This window comes from Onychostruthus taczanowskii, unplaced genomic scaffold (assembly GCF_017590055.1).
Source record: "Onychostruthus taczanowskii isolate IOZ18803 unplaced genomic scaffold, ASM1759005v1 scaffold27, whole genome shotgun sequence".
NCBI classification, from domain to species: Eukaryota; Metazoa; Chordata; class Aves; order Passeriformes; family Passeridae; genus Onychostruthus; species Onychostruthus taczanowskii.
Genome location: NW_024500017.1, coordinates 2204241 through 2231254, shown reverse-complemented (window position 1 = coordinate 2231254; position 27014 = coordinate 2204241). Strand labels below are relative to the sequence as shown.

At 38.4% G+C, this 27014-nt stretch overlaps 1 protein-coding gene across 5 annotated transcripts in view; it reads left to right on the top strand.

Annotated features, from left to right (window-relative positions):
* The window catches only part of TRPS1 (transcriptional repressor GATA binding 1), a 213788-nt gene that overhangs the window by 34604 nt on the left and 152170 nt on the right, over positions 1-27014 (top strand). For 2 of the 5 annotated variants that reach the window (XM_041407541.1, XM_041407542.1), the window contains exons 2-4: positions 4522-4680; positions 7699-8627; positions 20760-21889. In XM_041407541.1, coding sequence (XP_041263475.1) covers positions 4644-4680; positions 7699-8627; positions 20760-21889 — 2096 coding nt within the window. In that variant the 5' untranslated portion in view covers positions 4522-4643. The remainder of the gene's footprint in view (positions 1-4521; positions 4681-7698; positions 8628-20759; positions 21890-27014) is intronic. The other 3 variants (XM_041407545.1, XM_041407543.1, XM_041407544.1) reach the window with 3 other exon arrangements.

The following is a 27014-nucleotide window of genomic DNA, read 5'->3' as shown; positions in this document are numbered from 1 at the left end:
TACATAAAAATTAAACTACTTTTAATATACAAAGCTGAGTTTAGATAAATGCAGAACAGAGAAGCAAAGGCATAATATTCTCTGAAAGTGCGGCCTTTTAATGCTGTTTTGGAGACTAATTTACATACAAATAAAATGTCAGCTTATCCCATAACTGTCATGATGAATTGGAGCACTTAGATTTTTGCATGAGATGCTCCTTCTGTACCTTATTAAATTACAGGATTTTGGCCTTTTGCCAACTGCTAGGGTGATGCTTTCTTTACTGAAATACATACAGGAGAGGGATATGGACCTGGACATCTAGAGAACCCAGGTTCAGTCACTAGCCAAGAGCTCTGCCTGCACGTCCCCTTGAACACTTTGAATTTCTAATTTCTCAGTAGATAATTGTATTTATCCATAAAATGGCAGTGATGTTAGTTTTCCTGTTTCACAAGCTTTGTTGAGCTTTAATTAGTTGTCATGTGTAGTGAGTGCTTTTAGGTACTTGATTAGAAGTGAGGGCAAAGTGAATCTTGACTTGTTAGGCTCTCCCATCCTAGATGGATGGCAATGGAGGGCAGGTAGGAACAAGCTCTCTGCTGCAGGCCAGTAAGAAATGCAACCTGCTGTGCTTAGGGACTTGTAAATAAAAGCAGTTTTAGGATTCTTCGTTTTGGTTGCAAGATAGGATGCAATCCTTCATGTCACCTCTTTAGACACATCACCTTTTGACTTCAGTTTCTCCTGAAAGTGTCTGTGTGATTACCCCAGGAGTGAGCTTAAAATGAAATAAGTGCCTGGAAGTGGGCTTAAGCAATCTATTTTGAAATGCTGCTCCTAAACTCTTTTGAAATGACCAAGTGTCTGCTTTATACCCATAGAAAAGGTTAGATTTATTCCAGTGGCTAGATGATTACTGATGTGTGCTGTGCTGTGGAGCATAAGGTAATAGAAATGATCATTGTGAATGAATTCAATGTGAATTAATAAGAGATTTACCTGATGAGAGTTGTTTGAAGGTGATGGCACTTTGTAGCTGAACAGGATTTAAGATATCCAAAAGTGCACCTTTAGATGTTTAAGAACGATCAGTGTTGGGAAAGTAAATGTAAATGGGAAGGACCAAGCTTGAACAGACCACAGCTCTTTTCACTTGTCTCTTTGTTGTAGACTTTGTGGGCGAAAAAATTGCAAACAGCCCTCAGCAAATTGGTGATCAGGGGCTAAACTGAAGAGCCTGAAAATGCAAAGGAGTAGGAGAGGAGGAGAAAAAAACCAGTGTTTTGCTGTAATGCTGTTCTGCTAATACGATGCTTTCTTCTTCTACTAATACATGGTTTTCTTCTTGCACTTTTTTAGATTGATGAAGCTATCATAATTTCAGTGGAGCATGTGGAGTATAAAATATCAAACAGATGCAGTTTGTCCAATTACAATGTCTGATCCTGCCTAATTTTACTGATATGGGGAATCATGTTCTACCTTAGCAATTTCAGGCAGGAAAGAGAGGATGTGCACTTTGAGGGCTTGCAGAAAAACGTGTATAAATTAAAAACTCCTTAACTTGTCAGTTGCTTAGAGCTGTGACATCTTCTGTCCTGTGTCATGTGTGAAGACACTTGTGCCAAAGCTGAAAGGAGGTGGTCTTGTTGAAGAGGCAGTTGCTTGTCATTAAGCTTATTTTGCCCTCCCATGGTTTGGGGCCTGACTCTTGGGTTCCTTACATAAAAGGGATTGTTCTTTCCTTCCCTTCTCAGCAGAGAAAAGTTAGGGAGGGCCATGTGTTGGTTGTTTTCTGGTGGGCTTGCTCTGAGAACCACGAGCAAAAGTGGGAGAGAAGCATCGTGTATGACTGCCTCCTGCTCTGTGTCCCAGGCAGAGATGGTGGGGATGTGAAGCTGTACATCTCTTTTCTGTCATTTCATTGTGCAAGTGTCCACAAGGGAAGGTAGAAGGGCAGCAGCTTTGGGCAGTCCTCTACCGCTGTGTTTGAGTCTGGGGTAGTTTGCATCTAATGTCATCTAATTTTCAGTAATTTCAGCAATTTCACCTGGAATTTCCAGTGTTATTTACAGGGTATTAAAAACTTTTTTGTAAACACTTAAATTAGAAAACATGGCAGGTCTTTGAATTGCGGGCTGTAGTAATGAGCTTGTTAACTTTCTGGTTGTGCTGGGCGCAGGTCTGGGCCGGCCCGGCGGGACCGGCTGCCGAGCAGGGCTGGGTGCCGGCTGGCTCCCCAGGGACGGGGCCGCCGCCGAGACGCTTTCCCAGAAACTGGGTCTCAAAACAGCAGCTCTCTGGCCTCGCAGCTCGTGTGCCTTTACAGCTGCCCGATTGTTGTACGGAGAGTAGGGAGGAGGCTCCGCATTGATTAGGACTTCATGCGCTTGATGCAAGCCGGCACTTTGAACACTTAGGGGTTTTTATATGAAGAACAGCAGACAGTCTTTGTAGTCTATTTATGTGTAATAAACTGGGTTTTGTTTTGCGTCTTGTGTTTTCTTTTTCTGTTTTTCTTCTTTTTTTCTTCATTTTTTTTTTCTTTTGTGAAAGAGAAAGAAGTCTAAAAAGGAGAGAAATTAAAACCACAGCATCATTTTCCCATGCAGCTACAGCAAGTATCCTGCGATCTCGCATGATCGGCTGTCCTGCTGGAGTGGAGTGTGGGAAGGTGTCAAAATATGTCTCTCAATCTCTCAATTTTTTTTTTTCTTAAAAGGGAAAGCCAGATGAATGCCAAAAGCACTGCTCCCTTCTCTAGCCCTGCAGTAACAAACTACATCAGTGTATGTTATTAAGATGATAAAGATTAAATTTTTAGTTGCTAACGTGCTATCACAACAGCAAAGGGGGAAAAAAATCTTGAAAAAGTTATGAAAATTAGTCTGATGGTCTCCTTTTAATAATAAGATCACTCCCAACCCCAACAGACAGTGTAGGCTGGAATTCCACAGGGCTTTTTTTGTGGTCCTAATGATTTTAATAATACTTTGTGCTATATAGCACCTTTCATTAGAGGATCACAAAGTGCTTTACAGTCACTAATTAATTAAGCCTCGCAACACTCCTGTGAGATAGGTAAGTATTACACATATATTAAGCTGAGACACTGAGAGTTAATGATTTTTTGCTGCATTATTCTGGGAAAATGATTGATGTTCAAGCGCCATATGTGCATTATATGTCTTTGTGTGGGTGTGTAATATATATGAGTATAAAAGTATTAATTTTACTATCCCTTAACAAAGATGTCCTACTTGAGCTTGTTGAATATAAATGTGTATCTTCATTTAACTTTTTGTTGCTCCAGCATATTGGCTGATAATATCACAATATTCATATACCCTTGACTCAGTTTGCTCTTCGTCTGCTTGTGCATCTACTTGTACAAAGATTAGTCAGTGGCATCTCATAAAATTCAAACATATTTCTAGATGGATTATTCTGTTAAAAAGAGCGTATGACTAAGATCTGACCTAAACCTGCAGCACAAGCACCAGGCAACATTCTGTTGCAATAGGCTTTGATGACAAACCATCACATTCAGTAAAAGTAATGAGCAACAGCAATGACCCGCTGGGGAGCTGGTGATCAGCAGGTAATTAGCCATTATCTTCACCACTCTTATGAAACTATTGATTACCAGAATTAGTTTTTCTTTTTCTTTTTTTTTTTTTTTTAAGAAGTACAGTAATCACTATGATAATTCATTATCCTGAATTGCAAACTGATTTTAGCAGAAGTTTTTGTTTCCAGGGATAAGCTAACTGATGTGAGTGACTTCTGAACAGAAAATTGCAGGTGTATGAACCACTTAGAGTAGCCTTAGCTGTTTTTGAGGGAAAGTACATATAGATGCAACCTGAGCCTTATCCAAAATTCCCTCAGCTCGAGAAGTCCTTTCATTCACATCAGGCTTAGTAATTCTTTTATTTTGGGCAGATCACTATATTCAGCGCTGAAAAGGTAGTTTGGTCCCAAAGCCTGTTCTTCAATTGGCATCTTTACTAGCACCCAGCAAATGCCCTTGCTATTGTGATGGCACCATAGAGATGTGGGAAGTTGCCTGCTAACAACCAAAGTAATACCACTAATTTTGTTTGAAGTGGAACACAAGGCAGCCAGCAGAGGTTAACTTACAACTGCTGATGGAGTTATTTAGATGCCATTAACTATCCAATTAGGCCAGTCCCATGATGATGCATGTGAATTTTTAAGACACTTTCTTTCTACAGCTCATTTTCAACAGTTAAAGTTGTTTTAGACTTTGTGTTGGTAAACATTAGCTCTGAGATATTTTTTGTCTTTTTGTGTGAGTGCGTGTGTGTGCAAGAGCACTTGTGTCTGAGGAGAAGAGAGCTATGGAATTTCTCATGTTTGAGGGAAAGAGAGAACAGCAGACTCTATTTGTATAGCGTCCAGTAACAGATGAATGGGAATGTACAATAGGTATAATAATGTTTTTAAGTGAATACCATATTTTGAATGCATAATTTAGGAAGGAAAACCTTTTTTTTTTGTTTTGTTTTGCAGATATACAGATCAGCTCTCAAAATGTCTTCTGTGTCTTCCGTGCATCTTCTAAGACAATTGCATTAGCCCGCCTGCTAGTTGACTAATAGAATTAATAATTGTAAAAAGCACTCTAAAGCCACATGCCTTATGAAGTCAATGCTGGGTATGATTTTACAAGTATGTGATCTATTTTTTCAAGTGAAATTGTTAACCGAAAACGTTCTTGGCACACAATAAAACATTGTGCAATCTGTTATTTGTCTTAGAGATAATAATTTCAGAGTGGCTATATTCTTTCTGTATCTAACTTATGACTTGCTAAGGGATGGTTTCTTCAATTTAGGAGTACTGCAAATGTAGTTTTATTTACATAATACGTCTCTGAAAAATGATAGTGGTGGAATTTCAACAACAAAAAATCCCTGTGTCTTTTCTTACCGTCCCCTTGTGTGGATATCAAATAAATGACAGATGATTTTTCAAAAGCTAAAAGAAAACAGAAGGGAAAATACCTTTAAATTCAGCTTAAGGAAGTAAATGTTATCTTCTTTTTTCTTTCCTTTCTTTCTCCAAATGTAGAATATTGCATGAAAAAGCTTCATTAGGCAGATACGGTTTCCTTCTTCCCCCTCCATTAACAACCCAGACTCACAAATGTATTGGGACAATTAGAACTCAGGTAGCTAGATCTACTGTCCAGTTAGCCTGTAGAGAGTCTAGATTTTTCTTTTCTTTTCTTTAAAGGGGCTTTTTTTTCTGTCCTTTTCTCTGATTCTCTTCTGTCAGTTGTCATGAAGATAGCAAATCTCTAAGCTTTCCTTATCTGCCAAAAATATCTGTAACAAAAACATTTTAGAACATTGCATTTAGTCTTGTTTAATTTTGACTGAGGTAACAGTCATGATGTTTACTTTCTTGATTTCTGATTTTTCTTCACTGCGCAGTGAGGACTTCTTTCTCTGTTGTCTGCCACAAATTGCATTTAAATGGAATTTTTTAAAAAAATGGTTTGGGACATGTTACCAGGAGAAAAGTACATACTTAGCTGATCACCTACCAGAGATACTCACAGATATTTAGTGTGTATTAACCAAGTGCATTTGCAGAGTCTCACAGAGAAGTAACACTGCTGAAAGGCTGATAACTATCTTTATACCTTGAATTAGATATATTTGCATGTTTTTTAGTAGGCTGAGTCTGTATTGTAATCGTTCTCTTACCACAGCAGAAAATATTTCTTTTCTCTGAGTTACTTTAGGTTCAGAAGTTATTGGGGAAAAAATTAGCCCAATTTAGTTCACACATCTCCTGGTAGGTGTCGTTGATATTAAAGAGAAGACATTTGGTTCCCAAGCATACGTGTCTTCTACAGTAAGGAATCACAGTAGGCATTTAAGAAACCTATTAAGACCACACGGAGTGTCAAAGTTTCTGTAACATGAGCTGGCATTCTGTGTGAAAGCCGCCTTGCTGTAGCCCATGCTGCCTGTGGATCAGCTCAACCACAAAGACAACAGAGCCAGCCCAAGACACAAGTTGAACATTTCCCCTAAGAAGTTGTCTGTTTTTATCAACAGAGCATATAGTTCCCTTTCATGTGGAGCAGATGTAAATAAGAGGATGTACAGATGCCTGTTCTTTTATTCTTAACCTCTGTCCCCAGTCTTGCTTCTCAAAGTACTGTTTTGAGAAGGTTGTCCACGGCTTTGAAAGGTCTGGATACAGCACCATTTGGAGCACATCAGTGCTGCTCCCAGAGTCGCCAGGTGGTCCTCTCTTGGCAGAGCAATGTATATCTCCAGTGCCTCTGTAGGGCTGGGCCAGGGCTGGCCTGGGAGTGGGGGCTCAGACTTGGGTCTGTAACTCGCATCTCATGTGTGGTACTGCAGGCTGCTGCCACCAGACCACACACAATTTGGCAAAGAGAAACATCCATCCTTGTATACAGCATTGGCAAAGATTAAGAGCATAGAAAAGTTGGGGCACATCTGTCTTCTGCCCATAGTTAGCATGTGAACACAAATGGATCAAACCAGCTGGTGATGAATATCAAATCCAGAACCACACAGTTGAGAAAGCAGGGGAGTTTAATATCTATATTTTCTCTTAAATAGAGTGGGGAAGGTGGAGTGGATGAGGAATTTGACTTAGTACCTGCATAGTGTGTTTGCGTGTCCTTCCATAATCTCCCCCATTCAGAAAGCAGCTAACTCATCGGTGGCAGACTCTCCCTGTCTCTCTGATCCTTATTGCTGTCCTGTCTCAGCTTCCTTAAATGGATCCTGGAAGTGTACTTGCAGATTTTGCAGTAGTGGCTATGTCTGCAAGGAGGACTGAAAGGCTTGGCTGATGAGATCCATGTGGATTCCAGGTGTTTTCAGGGCAGATCCTGGCTCAGCCACACAGTGATGTCAAATGTCTGGATCCAGGCCTGTAAAGTTTTATTGACAACGGGTTTCCTAATAAAGTTAGTTTTTCTTTGTTTGGCAAATAGAACTAATTACATGAATAATGGACTGTGGGGCCAGACTCTAGAATATCTGTGTAATCCTGTTTGAAGTTTATGGGCAGTAGGAGGGGGAATTTTTGCTATATGGAAACTGATACCTGCTTAGGAAAATAAACCTCTCTGAAACCTCAAGTACTTATTCTCCTAAATCTGTTTTCTTCCTAATAACTTGTTTAAGTTCTTCTTAAGAGTGTGTCTTTTAGGTCTATTTTTGCAAAGCTATAGTATATGTGAATGTACTGTGTATGAACATTAGACTTCAAAAGCTTATTTTTCCCCTTAGTTTTCTAAAATTATTTTAAAAGAAGCATTAATTTAAAATTCTTCCTGCCAGATCATTATAATCCCAAAAGATAATGAAACCTGCAATTCACTGATTCTCATGGAAGTGTTTTTTTTAGGTTTTTTACAGTTCTCTTTTTAGTTTAGTCTCAGTGTGCTAATTTTTAAAAAGTTTTCTGCATAGCTTAAAAACCTGTTCAACAAAAATTTTCTGAAAAGTTGATGTACTCAATATATTCATATAGTTCAGAAAGCTTTTAAAAGTGTCAGGTTTATAATCTGTTACATATTTTATATATCTTGAATAATTCTATAGGGTTTTTTTACTTTTTTTTTTCTTTCTTTCTTTTTTCTCTTTTTTTTTTTTCTTTTTTTTTTCTTTCTTATTTCTTTTTCTGTGGTAGATATGGTCCGGAAAAAGAATCCCCCTCTAAGAAACGTTGCTAGTGAAGGTGAGGTACAGACCCTTGAGTCTACAGGTACTGAAAGTGAAGAGTCTGGAAGGAAAAAAGAATTTTCTGCAGAGCAGATGCAAGAAAACACTGACCAGGGTGATGCGGCAGAGTTAAGTAACAAGGAGGAACTTTGCATGCATGTCCAAGAGTCATCTTCCAGTGTTAAAAAGGACTTGAAAAGCTCAGTGCTGAGTGAAAAGGCTGGCTTCAATTATGAAAGCCACAATAAGGGAGGAAATGTTCCATCCTTCCCTCATGATGAGGTGACAGACAGAAATATGCTGGCTTTCTCATCTCCAGCTGTTGGGGGAATCTGTGAGCCCTTGAAGTCTCCTCAAAAATCAGATGCAGATGACACCCAAGATGTGGTCTGTACCCCGTCAGGAGATGCAGCAGAGACAAATGAGGAGCATCAGATGTCGCCAAAAGCTTCAGATGAAACAGTGCAAGTGCAAAGTGGTCAAACTGATGGCCAAGGCTCAAGCCCGGTCCCCATGGCCTCAAAAAACCCACAAGTGCCTTCAGATGGGGGTTTAAGGCTGAACAAATCAAAAGCAGATTTGTTGGTAAATGATAATCCAGATACAGCGCCTCTGTCTCCAGAGCTTCAGGACTTCAAATGCAACATCTGTGGGTATGGTTACTATGGGAACGACCCCACAGATCTCATCAAACACTTCCGCAAGTACCACCTAGGACTGCACAACCGCACCAGGCAGGATGCTGAGCTCGACACTAAAATTTTGGCTCTCCACAACATGGTGCAATTCAGCCACTCCAAAGACTTCCAGAAAGTCAACCGCACTGTGCTTTCAGGGGTACTGCAGGACATCAATTCCCAGAGGCCTGTCCTGTTAAATGGGACTTACGATGTGCAGGTTTGTATGCTCCCAGCCTCCCCGCTTCTGCTTGCTGCCTTCTCAGCTGCAAAGCCAGATCTTGCAAAGCTTGTCCTACCCACATGTTTGCTGTATCCCATATAACCTGCTTAAGCCTCTAGAACCATTTTGGTCTATTTTAGCCAGGCTTTCTGCAGGTCTGCTGAGCGTCTTGTACAGCAGAGGAGTATTTGTCTTTTTGACCAGTGACATTTCTGTGTAGGATTTAGTCGTTATGTTAATCAATAGCAAGAGATCTTATTCAGCAAACAGGCAGACAGCTGAACTGATCATCATATCTGAAGGATTTACTGTCACAGAAAGAAAAGAGCAAATAATAATGAAAAATAACAACCAGATAGACAAAAGACAGCAGCTGGAAATTAAAAATGTAGTCCTAAATTATCAGCTGCTGGGAGTCAAGATTTGGCTTATTGATTCTTTATTAAGATAAAATAAATGGCAAGTCTTGGCAGCTCTGAAGTTGTCTAATGCCAGAAAAACAGGATACACAATGGATATTTAAAACATTTCAAAAAGTAACAGTAATCCATGCTGTCCTTCATGTTAGTAAGCCTGTAAGAAAAGGATTATTGCCTCAGTCATTCTCATTTAGTTGAAGTAGGAAAAAAACTACAGATACTGCTGGGGAAAAAAAATCTTATTTTTACAATGAAAGAGTGAACTCAAAAGTTTTTCATGGACTCTTTGGTAGTTTCTTATCAGCTAGTATTTAATTAGTTAAAAAAAATTGATGGTGCTTTAAAAAAAATTTTTTTGGCCTTTTGGGACTGAGAGATACAGTAGGATATTTCAGTATTCTATATGATACAAAAATTCAAATTTTAAGAAAAATCAAACCAAAGTAATGAAGTTCGCATACAATACATGCTCAAATGTCCATCCATTTTCAAGTGACGGCATTCATAGAAACATTGTAGTAATCACCAGATAAAACTCCCAGGGTATGTTAACATAAGAAGGTAGAAAGGTAGAAATTATGCTTGCAGAAGCCATAGTTATAGGAAGGAAATTTTGCAAGACAGGTTAAGATGGCTAACATCTAACATCAAGGAACAAACCAAAACCAGAAAACAAGTCAGGAATTTGAAACTTTTAATATTATTTAAACTTTTCCTCTTTTTAAAGAAACTCTACAATTTCTTTGTGGAACAGCAAATCAAACTGAGGTCGTTACTAAGTAAAAATAAAAGCTGCAATCTTTGACTGCTGTCTTACTAAAAGATCACTGTCTCATGTCAGACACTCTGTCCTGTCAAACTGATTAGAAAGCAAATATGTGATGTAGTTAAAAGACGTTAAAAGTGAATAATGTCAGGTTGTGAAATGATGATTTATAATTAGCACATAGTATGATGTTAATACCTGGATTTCCTGCTATAGTTTCAGTTTGCTGACTCTAGGGACGGCATCTTAGAGCAACTGATCCGTGCTGTCAGGAAGACATTCAAACTGGAACAGCTCAGACATACAGTATAGAGGAATTTGAGTTTCTAAACACACTTTCATTTCCTCCAAACAATTGTTTCGTTAGGTCCTTAGTTATTTATAGGAAAGTTTATGCTTGATTAGAATGAGCTGGACGCTTTTCCTTTGCAGTGCTCTCAGAAATAAAACAGATGTGTGAGCTATCTCAGTTTGAACTGATAGAATGAGAAATAAAACAGCTGAACCTAGACTATACTTGTCTACTAAACTTTGGCAGTAAGATACTGCAGGGGAGACAAAAAGCGGTAGGAAACAGTCCATAGATAATCTACTTAAGATCAGTCTTTCTCAGACAAAAAACATTTTCTAAAATAGAACAGACAGCCTATACAATGTTGGCTGTTTATTTTAAAGGAAAAAACCCTGCACCTAGAAACTTAATTTTTAAGGGTGCTAGTTTTCCCTGGTCTGTTTGGGAATAGAAGATTAAATAAGCTTTTATTTATATAGTGGCAAATGCCATACTTCATCAATTGCACGTGCACCAGGCATTGATCCAGAATATGTCAGAAGATAAGTAACTGATTAATATTTTTATGCTTTCTCCTCCCCCACTCCTGATTCATAGCAGCTTTCTGAGATTTCGTGAACAAAGTAAAAGAACATTTGAAAATCTCTTTTGCATCCACACATGTTTATATTACTCCTATATCCATTTTGAGAGGTTTTTTCTCATGCATCTGAATAGCTGGCAACTCCCGCCACAATGAGGGATCGTATTGATTGGTGCTCCAGTTAAAATCAGTTCAATCAAACTCCTGTACAACATGAGAGGGAACTGAACCTGAATAAGAATAATTGGTTCATGTTAACACTATTATTTTCTATAGGTACTGGGCTAAATGAAAATAATCCCTTTGTAATTAACTTGAAATAATAATGAACTGGGTTTAGGATCTGATTTATTGATCCCTTTGCACTTAGCAAACTGTTCTGTTGTAGCTAAGCTGGAAGTTATCGATAGATTTATGGTCTCAGGCCATGGCACTGGGCACAGAAGCCAGAGGATGAAGATGACTGACTTTGATCTGGCTCACAATAGTCAGTTGGAGATGATGGTATGTGAAGATTTGTAATAGTGAAGGATGCTATGGAGCCCCGTAGTTTGCATTCATAACAAAGGCAAACAGAAAGCAATGGGAAAATATCTGAATGCAGGAAAATACAGTATCGTCTATTCTATCTGTAGAGATCTAGGGATGTGGTCCATTTGCTGAGGGCTTGGAAAAAGAAATCAAATGTGTTTTTGGACTTGTATCACAGAAGTGAAGTTAAACCTCACCCACAGCCAAAAACCCCTCCCAACTCTTTTAGGGGGTGTAATCAGCAAAACTGGAGATATACATATGGTTTCACATACAGGTATTCAAATATTGGGAGTGTGTTTTGTAGTAGCTAAAGAGAATTTGTCTGGGAACTGTGTAAATAATCCAGTCTTTCTGGCATTACTATTGTACAGATTTTAATTTGATGTGAATATTTAATCCAGCAAGATTCCTTTGTCTTTTTAGAAAATGTTATTTTCTGTTGAAAACCTCCTGTAATCTTTGTTCCCATTTTTCTCTTCAAAGGTTTTTGCTTCATTGAGTTATAATAAATTCCATAGGATTGGGTAAAATCACTCATCTGTTTCTGGGAGATTAACTTTCTTGCCAGTATAGATTTCAGAAAACATTCACTATCACATCTCTGAATTCCCAGGGAATGTGTTAATCAGCTTTATAGCTTTTATCAAAATAATATTTGAAGTGAGTTCAATGGATCTTTTGCTGATGTGCCCCCCATTACTTTTTCTTCACATTTAGTTAATTGATCAATCTCTATAGGCGACTTTGTCTTGCTGGATATTTGAGCCTGAGGCTTTGTGGACGTGCCTAAAGCAGTAGCCTTTATACTGGATCTAAAGACTTCACTTAAAGTAAAATTCATGTGACTAAGTTAACAGCTATGATGCTGAAAGCTATTGCCTTTGCTGCTGTATGATTAAGTCTCCTTCTCTGTTTGATCTAATGACTCTTTAATGTTTATGTTAAAGTCTGGAGACAGGCAAGTTGCTGGCAAGTAGAGAGCAGGCAGTCTTTTTTCAACCCCCCAATTTTTTAATGAGCAGTAATTGGGACAGCTTCAACAGGAAGGTTGGAGAGTGCTGTCTTCCACACAGCAGCCTATAGCTAAGGCGTAGGACATGCCCAACAAAGGTGAAGAAGCAGGCGTGGATCCCCTCTGACAGAGCAAGGAAAGGAACCTACTTTTCCTGTTTCCTGAACAAGTGTTCAAGCCATTAGGCTATTGTGTAAAAGGGAGCATGACCCCATTTCCTGGTGTGTTTTAAAAGAGAATAGTGTCCCTCAAAGAGAGGACAGAAATGTCTGCGTTCAGGTAAGGTTTTCAGATGGCATGTCCCAAGGGAGAAGGGTATTTATGCAGCCATGAATAAAGACATACTGCAGTACTCAGCAGTTCTTATGGTTGCTTCATATTGTGTATGCTACCTTTGAGGTGCTTCCTGCTCAGCATGGCCCTGCTTCTGGAGCTCATTGGCACAGATGTACCTCCTCTTCCATTCAGACATTAAAAAGATTCTGAATCTACAATTTAAAAAAAAAAAATCAAATTTAGTCCTCTGATTTTGATTGTTTCATGTTTTTAGATCTAGACAGACATACAAGAAGACAAATTTCTGAAAAAGCATGGCCTGATAAAAGCCATCATTAGGTTTGCTGATTGTATTTCAATGCACCTGGGCGGGGGGGGGGGGGGGGGGGAAGAAAAGGAATAAATTACTGCATTATCTACTACTCCACAGAATAATAAGAGGTTATTGACAGTTGTTTTCTTCTACCGTTCTAGATATCCAGTATTGTAAGAGTTGTCCTATACCACTCAGCCTAATGCTTTGTCATATGTGAATCACAGAATGATTTGGGTTGGAAGAGGCCTTAAAGCTAATCTAGTTCCAACCCTCCTGCCACAGGCAGGAACATCTTCCAGTAGACTAGGCTGCTCAGAACCCCATCCAGTCTGGCCTTAAACACTACCAGGCATTGGGCATCTCTGGGTGGAGCATCCACTGTTTCTCTGGGCAACCTGCCAGTGCCTCAATTGTGCTCCTGGTGAAGAATTTCTTCCTTATATGTTATTTAAACCTATCCGCTTCCAGTTTGAAGCTGTCATCCCTTGTTCTGTCACTACATGTCCTTATAAAAAGTTCTTTTCAGCATTCTTGTGCCCTTTTAGGTACTGGAAGGCTGCTATAAATTCTCCCTAGAGCCTTCTGTTCTTCAGGCTGAACAACCTGTTTTGATGGGAAAGGTGCTCCAGTCTTCTGATCATCTTCATGGCCTCCTCTAGGCTCATTCCATGGCTGCCTTATGTGGTGAACCACAGAGCTGGATACCTATCCCCAGATGGACCAGGTGGGGTCTCATGAGAGCAGAATAGAGGGGGAGAACCACCTCCCTTCACCTACTGATTGCATATACATGTATAAGTACACATAATGAACATTAAATAAGTACATAAAATGAATGAGGCTAACAACTTCTCCCAGATTTTCACAGTGCCCAAAAGCATTTCTGGATGTTCAGCCAGCAGGCTGTTCAGGGTCCTAGAACCTGGTAGAAGTGCCCACACAGAGTCTGTAAAGCTCTTCCTTTTGTATCCCTTATAAATCACCGGTGCGTTCCATGTGTCTACATGGTGTTATGTCCTGAGTAGTTTTTAGTGGTTTGGATTTCTGTGTATCAAACCTGGTTTGTTTTCTGTTCTCAGGTTAGACATGTGTGCCTTGTATAAAGTCTAGTCTAACTAGGATTCAACTGAATGAGAAACAGTGATTTTATTTGTAGGTTGTGCTTTTTATTCTCCACGGTTATATTAACAGTTGGATTGAAGCTGTGAAGGTAAGACTTAAAAAAATGTAGGGATTTTTAGGGGTACAGTTGTAATTGGCAGCACTTTTCATGATAAAGGTTTTCCTTTACGTTTTGGTGATTTTGGCAAAGGGACTCAAAGAGATGAAGTGAGAATTACAGATTGGAGGCCTAAACAAGTATAGCATTTTCTTTTGTATTATTAGCAAATCAAACCTTCTTAAAGTTCTTTGTCATCAAGTGGGCTTCCTAGAAGGTGACACAGGTACGTAAATGGTTGACATGAGCAAACAGAAATATGCACATGAGTGAATTTAATTTTCCTTACATGCTTAGAAATGGATCCAAATTTTATATTATTTGTCTCACTGACTTTGGCTTAATTGTCCATAATACAGGAATTAGATCTAACTAAACTGAACAACTGTTGCTGCATATGATGTACCCCAATATTGTTGAGTACATTGTGCCATGCTAGTTTTTGCAGCTTATGTTAGAACAGAACTTGGATGAAGGTGAATGTCACACAAGGCCCATTTCATGTCAGCCATATTGCAGACTCCCAAGGCTCTTTCCTGATAAACTGAAAACTATCAAGCTCTCTTTGAGTGTTGCACCTGCATGTGGGCATACCTATTTATTTTGAATCATATTTCTGGGTCATGATCAGGCTTGGAGGCTGCCTTGGACACTTGAGAGAGTCACTTCTCAGAAGCAGAGTCATCTCTTTTAAACAATTGACATGAAAAAAAATGGTGACAGGTAGAGAAATTGGTGGTGGCAAATCGCACATACAAAGAAGTCCACATGCATTTGCTTGGGAGCATGTATACATACATTTGCTTCTTATGTATATATAACTGCATACACGCATATTTACAAATATTATGGGAAAAAGCAGATGGAAGAGGTATTTAATTTCTATATTGACAACAGCTGATAAGCAATGATTTGTATGATTATATGCAGTAGAAGTTCGTTATATCACTTCTGTGGATATATGTGCACATTTACTCTTCAGAATGATGGGCAGTGATTTACAGCATGTCAGCTGCTACATAGTAGGTGCCTGGGAACATTGCCTTGCTCTGTGGCAGAAATAAGCTATTTTAGCTGCCTTGCAGTGAGAAGTAGTCTATACTAATATTAGAATATTCAGATGGACAGTTTGTGGAACAACTGATGTGATATATACTCACAGGCTTCAAAGTGAAGTTGTTTATATGTTGATATTCCTTACCTTATTGCAAGGATATTTGGTAGTATTTGAAGAGCGGCTAATAAAAACAGTTGGTGAGACTAGTAATATTAGTGCTTATATTTGAAGTTATAAACTGTTAAGATAGCCTACAGAAAGGATGAGAGCTCAAAAAATAAAGTTCCTGGGGAAAAAGGAAAGCAACTAGGTTTTCTTCTGGTATAAATCAGTGTGAGTTTGCCTCTAGGCCTGTAAGGCTGTGTGAGTTTACAGTAGCCAAGGAACTGTCTGGTAATTTTATCTAGAGAGAATAGAAGGAATGGTGCTTCTTTAGATACTAGTCTAGTAGCACTAGTTAGCAAATGAAAGTCTTGATTTTCTCTTTCTTTCTTTTGTTGGTTTTGCACATCTGGTCTCCTGACCTTAATTTAAATTCTGTTATTGTTCTGTCACAGTCTTTGTTTTGAAAATACTTATAAAATTCTAATGACACAAAAACTGTGTTGGGTTCAATGGCAACAGAATAAATCTCAAGAAGAATGCACTTACTTTGAATGAATGTGATCCAATAGTTTGCTTTCTTGTTTTGGTAAGTATGAACAGCCCAGAAAGCCAGGAGTTTGCCCTGAGTTTTTGCATCACTTGTGCAACATAGATTTATGTACCTATAAATTAATCACAATAAATAGTTTTAAGAATATACTCTGAAGATTCTCCTAATTTAAAATGCAGAAAGAGAGTGAGTGAGAGGGAGTGAGTTCTCCACAGGGGAGGTTAGAGAACTGGGTGGTGTTACACAAACTTGCATGAAAGCCAGGAATCTGTTCTGGCCTGCATGACATGAAGAACTTCATAAATGTGGGATGGTTAAAATGTTCTGGATGCTATATTGCACAAAGCAAGTGAATAAACAAGAGCATTAGAAAATATTTTAGGATTAGAAGATTAAGAGTAATTGCAAAGGCAGACTGGATGGCTCAGAAGATTGGTAAGGGATCTGGAGCCTTTCACCTCCTGATTAGCCAAAGATGTAACCCAGGTAAGAAAGAAAAAAAAAAAAAAAAGATTCATTAACGTTTGATGTTCCAGTGCAGATGGATTCTAATCAGTACTTGCAGAAGAAGCCAGGGGTCAAAGACAGCTTTACCCTGAGCATGTAATCCTTGTGGTTGAATCTCTTACGTGGATATAGTTTCTGCTGGTAGAATTTTCTGCTTGAAATACATCATTACAAGAGTGGGCAGATTTTCTTTTCCTTGGTGATTTTTTTTCAGATTCTTTAAGAAGTATTTGTAAATTGCTTTGGCATGATGGAATTTAGGACTGAATTTTGAAAAGGAGGAGAGAGAACAGGGGTAGCATTTGGACCAAGGGCAAAATAAAAATCAAAGACCCATTTAAAAAAAAAAAAAAAAGAAAGAAGAAAGTACTTCTATTTGCTTAAGTCCATCTATTCCATGAAATAATTTTCTTGACTAATTAATGTAGACGTATCTGTTGGAAACATATAGTGCAATTACACAGCTTTGTTGATGTACTTGCCAACATACTTTAGAAAGTACATCTTGAAACACTGTCAATTATCGTGTTATCTTTTCTCCTTTTTCTGGCTATTTTTGGAAATGTGTGTGGTGTTTGAGGAGATAGCTTAGTTGTATTAACACATGAACTTTAGATTTTGACAATTTTCCCCACTGATGAATAAACTTAATGATTAAGAGTTTTGAGTTTATGGAAATCTTACTGTGAAATATATTTCAGTTTAATCCCAGAATGAGACATGGCTTTGAAGAATAATTTTTAAAGAATATCAGTGCAACCACATCCAGCACAAGAATGGTTGCTCAACCATTCTAATATCTGTCTTTTTTTATACAGTGTAATATTAATACCAACTATATTGCTATAGTTGAGATGCTGCAGAAATAAGTGATAACCCCAAGGTTTCATAAGCAAATGACAGTGAAGGGAAGAATTAAATCATGTTTCGACAGTCTGAACTTGTATGTTAGGTTCTCTTTAAAAAGATAATTGTGAAGATTAATTTTCTCCTTTGTGTGTTGAGGAAACTGTTGATCTATAGTTGCTCCTACATTTCCTTTACATCCTGTACCTGTATTTGTGACTGCTACTAGCTGTGCCAGCAACTTTGGATTCCAGTGCTAGAACAGAATTGCAGAATTTTAGCATTGCTTTTGTTTAGGTTCTTTTTGTGTTGGGAAGAAGTGTCTACTTAAGGAAATGTAACTGTTAGAGCAGAGCAGAAGATGAAATTTATTAGAATGAAATAAGGAATAAATACAAGAATCTATCACTTCTGATACCACACAGAAATGTAGATATTGATTTCTATGGTATATATACCTCAATATCTATCTGTCTATCTATCTATCTATCTATCTATCTATCTATCTATCTATCTATCTATCTATCTATCATCTATCTCTATCTGGCCATCCATCCATCCATCCATCCATCCATCCATCCATCCATCCATCTATCTACGCAGTCATGTTCCACTTTCTCCTTCTCCTTTACTTTTCCTCTTTGTGGGGCAGATCAGAGAGAGCAGAAGGTCAAGGACAATTACATCACCACTGAAGAAGTTTAGTGCCTGTACATAGACATACAACATGTAACTGGAAAATCTGGAAGTCAAGCCAAGATTTGAGCAAAGTGCAGGAATCCAAACAGTTCTGCAAATGTGTGGGTTTCTTTCAAATGTGGCTGGCTGAAAGCTGAAGCAGATTCAGTTTATACTGTCACTTCAAGTGCCTCTCCCAGCCTGGAAATCAGTTTCTTTAGTTGTCTTTGAATAACAACCTTCATGAAGCTTTTCAGTAGGCTTTGTTATGTACGAAAGGAGGCTTTTGAGTGTAATAACATTAAGATGACCCTGCGTTACTTTTCACATACATGGTCTAATGCAGTGAATTATTTTGAATTGTGGCAGGTATTCAGGGAAATTCCAAACCAATAACTGGTAATCAATTACACTCGAGTGGTGTAAAGATGTGTCTCCCGCATTACAAGAACTTAACACAGGCATTGTGGGAATATTTAATTCTACTTTATCTCTTGTGATGCAGAGAAGGATGTATTAGCATGAAACACAAACTTGCTGTGTAGACCACTAAGCAGGATTAGCACAAGTTACAGAAATTATGTGATTTACAGTCCAGTGTAGAAAATGGTAGTACTATATGTTTTACCAATGTTCTGAAATAAAAGTAATTAGCAATGACTAGCAGCTGGGATTATTGTCACTCAGAGTTTGTAACTGGTGTCCACAGAGTATCTGCAAAATAGGTTTATTATCTGTAACTCTGTGGCTGGACAGTTGAGAGTAATCAGTGCATTTACTCATTAGAGCCACTTAAGGTAAAGCATTTTGGTCAGTCTTCTCTGCATGCATAGAACAAACATACATATCTGATCAAATGAACAAAACCAGATCACCTTGCGACTTATGTAATAATGCAGTGAATAACTGCTGTTATTTTCTGTTTACTGCAATTCAATCCAGTGCTTTCTTTAAGTTGTCTTTTGACACCACTAAGACTTTGAACATTGAAATAATGCAGTGGCTGAAGACCTTAAGTGCTAGATACTGGAAAGCAGGCCCAGATCCCACTGTTGTCAATGGGATCAGGCTCAGCATGGCTTTGTCTCCAATTCTTGCCTGCCATAAAATAGATAAAGGGAGGTAACTCCTGCACTACAGAAGACCTATTAAACATTCCTCTTGCAACGAACCTCTTCAAAACCAAGTTCATAATTTGATAGCAGAATGTGGAGCCCCAGTTGAAAGTGCAAATGTTCTTACAGCTAAGTCCTAATGATTTGGCTGCCTGACTCACCATTGCCTAATGAGATATATTTCCTAAACAAACAGAAAGACATTCTCAGTTTATTTAAGGAAAAGTTTTAACCAGTGCATGGGGATTTTGCTTCCTTAAGGAAAAAAATAAACAGAAGAATGATCTGGAGGCTGAATAGAGGCAGCTCATTATATCATGGTTTAGTAACTCATTGCCTCACTATACATGCTCAATTCTGATGAAGTATAAAGGATAGCATTTCATTCTCTGAGCTAAATGGCTAAAAGGCATTAATATTACATTTAAAAATATTTACATTTCATGCTCTCTGTATATCTGAGTCTTTCCATTTGGTGTGATACTGAATGAGCAGCGATCATGTTATCTTTGTGGCATAGCTGTTGAGGAGGAGAAGAAAAATTACACTATTTGCCTAATGCATTAGAACTAAAACCAGAAATATATTAATGTACTTACTGGTTGGGAGTATGCAAATCAAACTCTGCAAGGCTGAATTTTATATTCCCTATAAGACATTTTCTGGGTATAAAAACTGAGAATATGTCACAAGGGAGCTTCCACCCATGTCTACACCATGTGGCGTAGACTGGATGATGGCAAAGGAGTAGATGTCTATGGATTTTGGGAATTACCTTCTGGATGTTGTACACTATTTGCTACTCAGAAAAAGAAGCTGTGCAATGGTGACATTTTTGTCAAGAGATTGTTTCTTTGGCCTTCAAACCAATTGTACAGGAGCAGCAAATCTCCCCCTGATGTCAGGGGCAGGTGTGGTGCACTCCTGGGAAGGGCAGGCCTGCCTTGCTTTGAGAACATGGGCTTTAATAACATCAGCCCTGGAAGCCTTCTTCTCTTCCTGCAGAGCATTTTGCTCAGACATCATGAGAACAGTTAAGTAGACCTACCTTATTTTTTGTGTGTGTAATTAGTGATGTCATGGACTTGGGTGTGGTAGTTTTCTTTGCCACATGCCATTTTTCTACTGTAGTTTTTCCATCCTTGTTTTACTAAATTGAGCTCGGTGCATGAGAGGAACCGAAGATTTCCTTGGAGAATGTCTGCAGTGAGTAATCCTTGAGAAAACTGGTTTTTGTTTGAGACATCAGCCACTGTGGCTCTGTGAAAAGACATCCTGGTGGATACTGGATACTCATGTAGGAATGATCTTTGTAAGAATTGGTCATACTCCCAACACAACAAGCTAGACTTGTTATTTGAAATTAAGTTTTTGCTTGCTCGAATTTAGAAAGCAATTCTCTTTGACTGTAAAGCACAAATATGATTAAAGCATCTAAGTCAAAAGACTGAGGGTTGTTTTTTTTCTTCCACACCTGGTACAGAATCCCAGGAGAGTCTGCTTTCAAAGGATTCAGAGCTATGGGAACTGTTTATTGGATCTTCTGTCAATGATAGTATTTAATGATATAGTGAAGGAAGGAACAGTCCTATCAGCACTAAGATAATCTTCTGCACGTTTGCTGGAATATATATTCAGCTATGAGAAACATTTAAAAATATTCATCAACAGATGTTAAATATGTGAGGGTATATGTATGATACCTTACATGATACAAATTAAAATGGTGGCAGTGATTAATAAAAGAAGTTTATGAATCAATTGCTCTCTATTTCTCTTTCCCCCCCATTTCCACTCCTTGCTATTTGAATAAATATACAGTGGAGCTAAAATGACCTTATTCTTTATTCACAGGTTACTTTAGGTGGAACCTTTATTGGAATTGGGCGGAAAACTCCAGATTGCCAAGGCAACACCAAGTACTTCCGCTGCAAATTCTGCAATTTCACCTACATGGGCAACTCCTCCACTGAACTAGAGCAACACTTCTTACAGACTCACCCAAACAAAATGAAAGCAGCCCTTCCCTCCTCTGATACTGGTAAAACTTCAGAGAAAAACTCCAATAAATCCAGTCCTACTCTTCGACCATGTGATTCTGGAGACTTGGGGAAGTGGCAAGACAGAATCACTGTAAAAGCAGGAGATGATACGCCAGTTGGATATTCGGTGCCCATCAAGCCAATAGATTCCTCTAGACAAAATGGCACCGATACAACCAGTTACTACTGGTGTAAATTTTGCAGTTTCAGCTGTGAATCGTCCAGCTCTTTGAAACTATTAGAACATTACAGCAAACAGCATGGGGGAAGCCAGGCAGGAAGCCTCCACCCAGATCTGAATGATAAGCTTTCTAGGGGATCTGTCATTAACCAGAATGATCTAGCCAAAAATGCAGACGGGGAGTTAGTGACAAAGACAGAAAAGGGTGCAAGTGTGGCAAAAAAGAAAGACTTGAGTAGCAAAGGAGCAGAGGACAGCATGGTGACAAGCTACAACTGTCAGTTTTGTGACTTTAGGTATTCAAAGAGCCATGGCCCAGATGTAATAGTGGTGGGCCCACTTCTCCGTCACTATCAGCAGCTACACAACATTCATAAATGTACCATTAAGCACTGTCAGTTCTGTCCCCGAGGCCTCTGCAGCCCAGAAAAGCACCTTGGAGAAATTACTTACCCATTTGCTTGCAGAAAAAGTAATTGTTCCCACTGTGCTCTCTTGCTTTTGCACCTGTCTCCAGGGGTGACAGGAAGCTCTAGAGTCAAACACCAGTGCCATCAGTGCTCATTCTCCACTCCCGACGTGGACGTTCTCCTGCTCCACTATGAGAATGCACACGAAGGACAAGCGTCTGATGTCAAACCAGAAACAAACGCCCTGCCAGGGGCAGAGGGGCCGCTGACGCTCAAGGAGAACAAAGAACACTCATGTACCAAATGTGACTTTACCACCCAGGTGGAAGAAGAGATTTCCCGACACTACAGGTATGGTGATGTTTCAAATGATTAATGATTGGAACCCAAACAGCTCCCCCTCCCCACCCCATAGTTTCTTAATTAAATGTCACCATTCCTTAAACTTTTGAGAAAACTGGAAATCAAAATAGGGATATGTATAGATATAAATCTTTACAGCCGGAGTCCAATCCAACATCCACGTTGTTTTGGAAAACCACCAGCTAAGTTGGTGGATTTAATTATACATTTAAACCTGTGCAGAGGAGAGGGAAATTTGGATTTGTGTGCAGATGCTAAAGTTTCAGCATATTTGAGGTTTGGTCAGCTATTTTCCACCCAGAATCTTTTAGGTACTATAGGTGCTATTTTAGTTAAGGCTTTTTTTCTGAGAAAGTTGGCATCTTCATTCAGTCAGGGAACACAAATGGCTTTACTTTCCAAGATAGACTGTGAACCCTTTATGCTCCATAACAGTGCTTCAATGTACTACCTTTTTGTAGTATTTTCCATTCCCAAGTCCAGCAATGTAATAATTAGTTTAAGAGCATTCCACTGCTGTTTTGGTGTTCGTTTCCCACTGGGAGCAGACACTCTTTTTGTCTGTTGATGTCATTCCCCAAGATCCTTTTGCAGATGCTTATTTTCGTGTTGCTGGTTTACAGTGTCATTCTACTTATTTTAAATGCTAATGTTCCTATTTGGAGGTGGATGTAGCCAGTCTCCTGACTCAGTCTGACACAATGTCATAGTAGCAGCCAACTCCCTGCTAAACTTCTTGGGTCAGTTCCTGGGCTGTTGTGAACTGGCAGTCCAGTTTGCATCAGAAGAGGAGCTGGCTCTTAGACTTTGTAAAGAGCAACAGTTATGTGCCACTGCAAAAGTGATGTTAAATATTTGAAAATCATGCTGAATATGTTAATAGTTAAGGCTAATGCGTCAACAACAACGGAAAACTTCAGTGTCTATCTCATCTAAAAGATCTTTGTGTGGAAGCCAGCTAGAATGAAGACAAAAGAAGACGCATTTTCAAAGCTAAAGCTTTGTTAAAAGCTCAAGAAACTCTGCCACGTTTAATAGATTCCAAGACATCCAAAATTAACAAAGGCAGACTGGGGCATGATACTTTAATAGAGATTAAAGCTGGGGGCATCCAAATGTTGCCCAACAGAGGGCTGCATTGGCAATATATCAGGAGTCTATTTAGGAAAAAAAAAAAAAAAAAAAAAAAAAAACAACAAAAACCCCAGCAGATTGCTCATCTTTAATTTGGAGCTAGGGCCCACAGAGGAATCAGGTCCCAGCATGCAGTTCCCCATTTTTGATCCAAGTGGGCCTGAGGGATGTTGTGTGGATTAATTAGTTAATGTTTGTAAACTGCTTTGAAGATGAAAAGTGGTATCTAAGTTCCAAGCATTATTATAACAGCTTTGAGCCATGCTGAAGAACTCCATAGGCAGCACTTTGTCCGCTGCTGGGGCATGGCATGATCTTTTTTTAGTGGTTAAGTAACTGGAAGATTGAAATGGCTCCTTTACTGAAAGAATCCAACCTTTTATTTTGCTGCAGCTGGTAATTTAAGTTTTAACAAGCATGCCGAGCTAGGATCCTTTTTCCCAAGAAAGGAGAAGCCATGACTTTCAAAATTAAGTGCTAAGTCTAAGATGGAGTAGTTGTAGCTGCTCCTTCGGAGGGCTCAGCACCCTGCAGTTCTGGCAGTAGTCATAGGGAACTGAACTTTGGAAAATGAAGAGATACACTTTAAGCATTTTAGTCTCAAATTGTTTGTCTAAGATTAGGCTATTTTGTTTAAAACACTTGAGCAACATACTCTGTTAACCTCAGTCTGTGACATTATTGACTACTCTGAGGATGTGTGTAAAGCAAAGTACAATGTCCCCATAACTGCTAACTTCTTTTCCTTTCTCCTGTAATTCCCCCTTGATAATACGAATTTTGTTTCCTTTCTACTTGTACTGTTGCTGTTTTCCCCCACTGTCCATCTTTTTTGAAATCACGTGAGTTCGTTCAGTTTGTGGTAGGTGCTCTGTAATGGCAAACACCAGCAGGTTTTATTGTTTTCTACGTATAAACATAATTTTCACTCTATCGAACTAAAACTTTTGAGGCATTATAACTTTTGCTTTTATTACCATTATCAGACCTTTATTTTTTTTTAGTAGAAGTCTGGCATGTATTAGATATATGTTTTCTTTCCCTTTTTGTATTTTAGGACCTAAAGATACAGCATAGTTCAGATTTTAAAAAGTAGAACATCTATAAAATCGTAGTGTTGGTGGATAGACAGAAACATGCTAATGTAGTCAGCTCACATCCTACTGGGCTTCTCTGTTTCTTAATCAGAATTTGTCTCAATGCTTTTATGCCGCACATCATGTACCTCTGATGTATTTAAAATGCTGTACATGCCCATGTCCCTAAAACCTCTTCATTTATATAATAAGAAGCTGAATGGATTCTAATAGTAAACATAATACTAAACATTAATGTGGTGGAAAAAAATGTCCTGCTGTTCACATATTTAGATATAGCCTTGATAATATGGAGGATCAGAGTTGGCTTTAGATGCTACTTACTTATTTTGATTCATGTATTTTTTGTCTGAACTATTTTCACTTTCGAGTCACATGTCTGAACAACATGCTTAATTTGTTTTATTGTTTATTTTGCTTCCTTTTGGCTCTACATCTACAATTTCACTATGTATTGCTAGCTAAAAAATTTTTAATATCCCAGTGTTATTCCTTTGCAGCCATGTATTTGCAACAATATTAGAATTTGCAAAAGCAGTTCTTTCCAATTTTTCTTTCTACAGAAATGTATACTTACACTTAGCACTCATTCAATATTTCTTGACATGATTATTTGAGAGCTGTTCATTTAAATTTGAAGTCAATGAATCACACTGCACTTGAGTTTACTTGTATTTAAATCTCACTATAATGTGCTTATTCAAATAAATCCCTAGAAGATTTATTGGCCTCCATTTTCCACTAATTCTGCTACTACTCATTTTCCATTATACATCTGAGGAATCAGATACTGTTCATGTTCATTGCAAAGTTTAGTTTTTTCTTAAAACTGTCTGGTATTCTGATGAGCCAGAAGATGCCAATGCTTTTAATTTAGATAAAAATCAAACTGAGTATTTGGGCAAATTTTGCATGTTGTTTCACTTAGTCTAGAGATTAATTTCCTGCTTGTTCCAAAATAATTAATTTTGATTATTTTTTTAAAATCAAAGCAGCTTCTTGCAGAAGTGCCTCTTTTTTTCTTATAATTTTGCTAAAATGTGGGAAAACAGTGCATTTTTTCAATTTTGCAAAAGATAGAATTTTTCATGTGAAAGCTTATTTGACAGAAAGCATTTGGTCAGTGCTAGTTATAATTAGAAGTGCTATGCTGAAAAATCTTTTAAACTTCTTAAAAACAAGGTAGGATAGTGATTCATTAAACTGCAAAATATAATATGAAAATGTAAAGACTTGAAATAAAAACTTTGGCAATGGTGTAGAATAATTTTTTCTAATAAATAATTTTGAAAATGTGGATGGCAGCATTTTTGTAAGGTTCTCTTTAGAAATTAATTTTGAGTTAAATAATTCCTTACCTTTCAAACATAAAGGAGGTAGGGGGTAAAAGGCAAAAGGGTGCTTGGGGCTTGCATCTTCCCAGTGCCTGGGCTGCAGCTCAGGGATGCGGTGTTGGAGACAGTGCTGTTGGAACTGACTCTCAGACTCTCAGGCAGAAAAAGCCAGAGCAGGGTCTCAGTTATGCAGATTGTGGAAATATGGCACCTTTGGGACACTTCTCCCAGAGAAGAAGCTCAGGGAAAAAATGTCATTTGAGACCCACCAGCTCCCAGTTTTAGAGCAGAGCAGAAACCTTCACTCAGTGAACAATAGCAGCAGCTATGAGGGCCTTTTCCATCCTCCTGACACCTTAATTCACTGCTCTGAACTTGTTTGCTCTTGCCAATGGCTTTTGCTCTCCTTTGATCTCAGTCTTGCACTCCACTCTGCCCTGTCTCCTCTCTGTTCTAAAACTACAGTGCATTTTCTTCCTTGCTTTGCTGGCTGTCTTTTCTTCTGAAAAGTTTGAGTGCAGCACGTATCCCAAAAGTCAACTTTCTTATAAACCTGTTTATTCATGAGAAATTATAGTAATTATTATATTTATAATTAAAATAAAATGTGAAAAAATGGAAGTGATACGACAGCCATACCTTCTTCCAGAATATTTTCTATGCCCTAGAGCCTAGACTGTCTTCAGGTAATTAAAAAAAAAATTACTTGTTTTGCAGAGGATGGTGTTTTGTAATACTTCAGACTAGTTAGAAGTATGTCAACAAGACTTAATTAACAACTGGCTAGTGTTGGGAGTCTTGCAGCCTGTTAGGAAGTTCAAATAAAGGACCTTAAATCCATAAAAACCCCAACTGGGTAATCTCTGCAATGTAAAGATTTTGCGAGGGAAAATCCTTGCCCAATTTAAGTACTTTTCAGTACAAATAATGATAGATTTTTTTGTAGTTCTCAGAATGTAATTGTGCAGCAAAGGTTTCGCCTGAATTTCTTGATATTTAATCTTGGGATTGGGCCATAAGTGTTTTACTGTCCACAAATAATCACGTCTTTGCTTTATTTTGTAGTAATAATAATAATGCTATGTGACCTCAGTGGATGGGATGACATTGCCAGCCCAATGCCATATTGCAGAGAATGCCAGTTTATGTCTTGAATCTGCTGTTAGTGTTCTTGAGGGCTGTATAAACAATAACAGAGAAGGAAGAGTGCTGTTTTCTTCTTCATTTACATCACATTCTTCCATCCCAAGATTTTCCTCTTGTTAGAGTAGCTCTGTACCAACACACAGTATTGCGTCAGGCAAATTCAGAGTTTCAGATGGTATAGCTGTGGTTTAGCTGTAAAGTGTAACTAACTTTGAGGTAATGCACAGGAATGCTTTTTGTGTACTTTACAAACTGGAATTCTTAGCATTTTGTTGCTTAGCCTTGAAGAGCTAACTAGATGTAACTTGGGGTTTTAGAAGCATAGAGTAGGCTTAATTTCTAGTAAAAGAGAAATCAAACATTGCCAATTTGTTTCTCTGCTTGCTGTCAGGGTGGAGTGAA